The sequence below is a fragment of the Cricetulus griseus genome, chromosome 2 (genome assembly GCF_003668045.3).
Source record: "Cricetulus griseus strain 17A/GY chromosome 2, alternate assembly CriGri-PICRH-1.0, whole genome shotgun sequence".
Classification (NCBI taxonomy): domain Eukaryota; kingdom Metazoa; phylum Chordata; class Mammalia; order Rodentia; family Cricetidae; genus Cricetulus; species Cricetulus griseus.
The window spans coordinates 179480375-179486577 of NC_048595.1; the positions used below are offsets into that span (position 1 = coordinate 179480375).

Genomic DNA, 6203 nt, shown 5'->3' on the forward strand with positions numbered 1-6203 from the left:
CATCAAGGCAGATGCACATATGAACTCCCAGAGACTGCGGCATCATGTACAACACCTGCACAGGTCAAGCCAGACAAAATCCAAGCACAGAGAAGGGGAAGTGGGAGCAGAGTCATACTGCTGGTCAAGAAACTGTTTACGATTGATACCTGTTAGGAAAGGGAAAAAATGAACTTTCTGCTAGGGAGTGACACTCTGGGTATAAACCACACTCCAGGGTAGACCTGTGTTCAGGAGTAGTTGAATAATAACAACAAAAAAATGACTTTCAAAAAGCTCTCTTACTCTCTTGTGCCATCTCTTTGGACTTGCTAAATATTTTTCTTGCTGGTGCTTTTCAATGTGTATACTGTGGGATTTCTCCCAGGTTTCATGCTTCTCCTTGAATGTCTTCTGTTTGGTTTTGTCTTGACATTTTCATTTCCAATGTCCCTTTAGAGTCCTTTAAAGAGTTATGTCTAGTTCTCACATCTTACGTGAAGCCACCTTCTAATTTTTATATTCCAGTGACTCATTGTCCAGATGACAACATGTCCCCAATATTTACTCTTAAAATCTCAGTTCCATCCTTGTCTGGTTTCTTCTACTTAAGAAAATTACCTTTTCCTTGCATATTTTTCTCTTTATATTTTAAAATAACTTCAGATTGATAAGAATAGTAAAAATGAGTCTTTTGAAAATTTATCACCATCAGCATTTTGCTTAACTTTATGTAGTTTAGCAACACTTAGTTGATGTGTTTGTCTTATCAGAATTTTTTCTGTCTTTATTTTTACTTTTTTTTAATTACACTATGAAGAAGTTCAGTCTTCTGCACTCATTTATATATTACATGGTTTATTTCTATAAAATGGAATCTTGGTTGTTATTCTTTTGTTTAAAAAGAAGAAAAGAGAAATATTGAGACAGACATATTGACTATAAGTTTATTATAAGGACCGGCAGAATGGGGAGACTAAGAGGAGGAACAGGGTAATGGCTGACCGCCATGGCCGGTCACCATAGAGAGACAGAGCGGGGAACAGAGAGACGGGGGGAGAGAGAGAGACAGAGAGACAGAGAGAGAGAGAAAGAGGGCAGGGGCCTATCTTTTAAAGGGGTCCTCTGCACCTGCGTGCAGAACTTCTTTCCCATGGAACCTTGGGCTGACCAGGGTATTGCCTGAGTGGATTCCACCAGGTAACAGGGGCAGGCCAGCATAATGCCTGAACCTTTCATTGGTTATCTATTTTCTTTGATGATACACAATTTATTACTATACATATTTTGTATTATTTATCAAGAGCAAATCTTCAGATTTCTCTGTATCCCTATAACATATTTTTGTTATATTTTGAATATTTTTAAACGTCCTGATTACAGAGAGTATCAATGTTTAAGTATCAGCCCCATCACATATTCTATCACTGACTTAAATTTACTTATTACTCTAAGGAACCTAGCTTTTTTTCTTGGATAATGGTTAAATTTCTAAGTCTATTTCGCCTTTTATAACAAAGTAACATAGGACTGTCTACTTGTAGAAGGAAGAAATGTACTTCTTATTGTTTGAGGACAATGAAAAGTCAAAGATTTAAAATATAATTTAACGAAAAACTAAAAGGGAATGTCCTGACATAGCATTAGTCTCAGCCTTAATCCATGAGGTGGATTAAGTGGGGTGTGTGGACCTGGAAGCTCCTAGCAACCCAGTGGCAATAAAGACCAAATACAGGCATCTTGTCATCTTCAGAGTGCTCTCAGTTCCATGTTTTAGAACTAGAGTCATTTCTTAATTAGCCGTCTTTTCTGCTGTTTCTTAACCATCCTGTCATGACCACAAGGAAACCACCTCTCTTTTTTTCTCTCTGCTCTGGTCTCTCCCCTAAGGCCTCTGTCCTTCCTACTCACTCACACATCTGGCACCTCTGCCCAGGTGAGGGCCTATTCAGATGCTTAGGCCCACAGAGATGCAAATAAGAGGCATATTACCCTGAGGCCATGGTAAACAATAGTAGCCTTACTGGCATTAACAATACAATAGTGGCCCGGAGCTTTCCAGTGCTCCATGTTAAGTGAAACCCAAGGCTGGATCTCAAAATATTCCATAGCAGAAATATTTTGGTCCCCCACAAGGGAAACCACTATTGGGGCCAAGTGAATGCCTCAGTAGTTAAGAGCATTTGCTACACTAGCAAAGGACACAGGTTCATGTCCCAGAACCCACACCAGGCATCTCATAACTCCTTGTAACTCTAGTTCAAGGCAATCTGATGAATGGCATTATTCCTGACATCAGGGACACTGCAAGCATGTGATAGACACACACAGATACATACAGATAGACACACACCATGCCATGTGCCCCTCACCAACACACATGGTAAACAAACAAATATTTTTAATTTTTTTCTTTACAAAAGCAATGTATAAAAGTCATAATTTTATGTTGCTTGTGGATATTGTGAAGGGTGGTGTTTCTCTGATTTCTTTCTCATTACATTTATCATCTGTATATGGTAGGGCTATTGATTTTTTTTGAGTTAATTTTATATCCTGCTACTTTGCTGAAGGTGTTTATCAGCTGTAGGAGTTCCCTGGTAGAGTTTTTCAGGTCTCTTATGTACACTAGCATATCATCTGCAAATAGTGAGATTCCTTTCCATTTGTATCCTTTGATCTCCTTTTCTTGTCTTATTGCTCTAGCTAGAACTTCAAGTACAGTAATGAAGAGATATAGAGACAGTGGACAGCCTTGTCTTGTTCCTGATTTTAGAGGAATCGCTTTGAGTTTCTCTCCATTTAGTTTGATGTTGGCTGTTGGTTTGGTATATATTGCTTTTATGATGTTTAGATATGTTCCTGTTATTCCTGTTCTCTCCAAGATCTTTATCATGAAGGGATGTTGGATTTTGTCAAAGGCTTTATCAGCCATCTAGTGAGATGATTATGTGGTTTTTCCTTTTCAGCTTGTTTATATGGTGGATTACATTGATGGATATTCATATGTTGAACCATCCTTGCATCCCAGGAATGAAGCCTACTTGATCATAGTGCATGATTTTTCTGATGTGTTCTTGGATTCGATTCACCAATATTTTGTTGAGTATTTTTGTAACTGAAGAGTAAAAAATTACTAGCTGTCTATAAGAACATGGGCTCGTCACCTTGGGGGCTCCCGTCCCCTGCAGGTGGCCGCTCCCGGAACTCTCAAAAAAAAAAAAAAAAAAAAAAAAAAAAAAAAAAAAAAAAAAAAACAGCTCCTGGAATAACCACAGGATGTCCCAACGACCTCTGTGGAAAGTTCAAATGCCCCAGGTGTGTCCACATAGTTTAACTGATGAGTAAATGTGTAATTTTGGGCTTCCCCTATTTCCTCCCTAGTCCTCCCCCTCTTTTGTGGTTTTTGCCTTTATAAGGTTGTCACAAGTTTGGGTCATGGTCGAACTCCTCTGAGTCTCGACCCCAGCATGCTGGCTTGAGATCTCATTCAATTCCTTTTTCAATAAACTTCCTCGTGTGATTGCAGCAAGTCCGGTCTCGGTGCCTCACTGGGTGCGCGCTATTCCCGAGATTTGAGTGAGGGTCTCCCTTCGGAGGTCTTACATTTGGGGACCCGTCTGGGATTTGCGAGACCACCCAGGGGTCCTAGACCCACTTGGAGGTAAGAATTTTTGTTCTGTTGTGACTCTTTGTTTGTGGCCTGTTCAAAAATCTGGTGTGATCGCAGTTTCGTTTTCGCAAACGCTCTTTAGAGGCCGCTCTCCAGGAGGAGGAGCGGAGTGGATGGGGATAGACGTGTCCAGGTGTCCACCGTTTGTTCGCCCTGAGAGACGTCCCGGGAGGACAGGAGGAAGACCAGGGACGCCTGGTGGACCTCCACGGAAAAGGTCGGGGATAAGTTTTCTCCTTGACAATCTGTGTCAAAGGGCCATTTCCTGTCCATCTGATTCCTTTCAGAATTACTGGTCGACTCGAGGTCGACAGCTCACTTTGTTTTCTTGTCTTTCTGTCGTGGTGATTGCTTTTATTGTGTGTGTAATAGAGGTAGACATGGGACAGACTGTGACGACCCTACTAACACTGACCCTGGACCATTGGACGGACGTTAAGACTCGGGCTCATAATCTTTCTGTCGAGGTCAGAAAAGGATCTTGGCGAACTTTTTGTTCTTCGGAATGGCCAAGTTTCAGTGTAGGATGGCCTTCGGGGGGAACTTTTAATCTATCTATTATTTCCGCTGTCAAGCAAATTATTTTTCAGGCCACAGGGGGACACCCTGATCAGGTTCCATACATTATCGTGTGGCAGGACCTAGTCCAAAACCCGCCACCCTGGATGAAACCTTGGACATCGGGAATAGGGACGGCGACGGTGGCCGTGGCCGCACCGAAAGTGCCTCCTTCAGATTCGCCAGCGCCCACTCCAACAGCTACCCCGAGGATCTATCCTGAAATTGATGATGTCTCCCTCCTTGACCACCCTCCTCCCCCATATCCTCAACCCGTTCCTCATGCAGCCCCACAGGCCCCAACGGACTCCTGGACGGCCTCCGAAATAGGGCCAGCAGCCGGGACTCGAAGCCGCCTGGGCCGAAGCCCAGAGGGATCTGGTGCAGGACCTGACTCCACCATTGCCTTACCATTACAAGCTTATGGACCCACCCCAGCTCCAGGGGAATTAGTCCCACTACAGTATTGGCTGTTTTCGTCAGCCGATATTTACAACTGGAAAACTAACCACCCCTCTTTTTCAGAGAACCCCTCAGGCTTGACGGGACTCCTCAAGTCCCTGATGTATTCTCATCAGCCCACTTGGGGCGACTGTCAACAACTCTGGCAGGTTCTCTTTACGACTGAAGAAAGAGAGAGGATCCTTCTAGAGGCCAGAAAGAATGTTCCAGGAACAGATGGGACCCCCACCAATCTCCCTAATCTTATAGATGCCGCTTTCCCCTTGGTCCGCCCTGACTGGGATTACAACTCTGCGGAAGGTAGGGGGCGTCTCACGGTCTACCACTGGGCTCTAGTGGCAGGTCTCAATTTGGCAAAGGTAAGAGAAATCTTACAGGGTCCAGTAGAGCCACCCTCTGTCTTCTTAGAACGACTGATGGAGGCATATAAGAGATATACCCCATTTGATCCCTCCTCGGAGCGACAGCAGGCAGCTGTAGCCATAGCTTTTATAGGACAGTCTGCCTCTGATATCAAGAAAAAGTTGCAGAGATAAGAGGGGCTCCAGGATTATACATTGCAGGATTTAGTAAAAGAGGCAGAGAAAGTGTATCACAAGAGAGAGACTGAGGAAGAAAAACAAGATAGAAAAAAAAAGGAGGCAGAAGAGAGGGAGAATTGGCGGGATTGCCGCCAGGAGAGGAATTTGACTAAGATTTTGGCCGCAGTAGTAGGCGGAGAAAGGTCAGAGAGAGGACAGTCAGGGTACCTGGGCAACAGGGCAAGAAGACCCCCGGGAGGACAGAGACTACAACTTGAAAAAGACCAATGTACATACTGTAAAGAAAAAGGATACTGGGCCAGAGATTGCCCCCGAAAGAAACAAAAGGGCCCCAAGATGTTGGTCCTTGAGGAAGATTAGGGGAGTCGGGGCTCGGTCCCCCTCCCCGAGCCTAGGGTAACTCTCTCTGTGGAGGGGAACCCCATTAATTTCTTAGTAGATACAGGGGCGGAACACTCAGTTTTGACTAAACCATTAGGACAATTAGGATCAAAAAGAACTCTGGTCATGGGAGCAACTGGAAGCAAACTTTACCCTTGGACAACCGAAAGAAGTTTAGAAATTGGAAAAAGCCAAGTAACTCACTCTTTCCATGTGAGTGCCCTGTGCCCCTTCTGGGAAGGGACTTGTTTACCAAATTAAAGGCTCAGGTCCAGTTCACCCCAAAGGGACCAGAAGTCACCTGGGGGGAAGCCCCTATAACATGCTTAGTTCTAAGTCTAGAAGAAGAATATTGCCTCCATGAACCCAAAACTGGGGTTTTGCCCCCTAAAGAGTGACTGACAGCTTTTCCAGAGGTTTGGGCAGAGCAGACTGGAATGGGACTAGCTAAATAAGTGCCACCCGTCGTAGTAGAGCTAAAAGCAGCTGCCACCCCCGTCTCAGTCAGACAATACCCCATGACTCAAGGGGCTAAAGAAGGCATTCGACCACATATCTAGAGACTGTTACAACAAGGTATACTGATTCCCTGCTGGTCCCCTTGGAAT

At 44.1% G+C, this 6203-nt stretch overlaps 1 protein-coding gene across 1 annotated transcript; it reads left to right on the plus strand.

The window, feature by feature from the left end:
* The first annotated feature begins 4032 nt into the window (after nucleotides 1-4032).
* LOC103160953 lies at nucleotides 4033-5993 on the plus strand. The gene is given in 2 exon segments (XM_027400833.1): nucleotides 4033-5803; nucleotides 5806-5993. Coding segments are annotated over 2 exon segments (1959 nt in total).
* The last annotated feature ends 210 nt before the right edge of the window (nucleotides 5994-6203 follow it).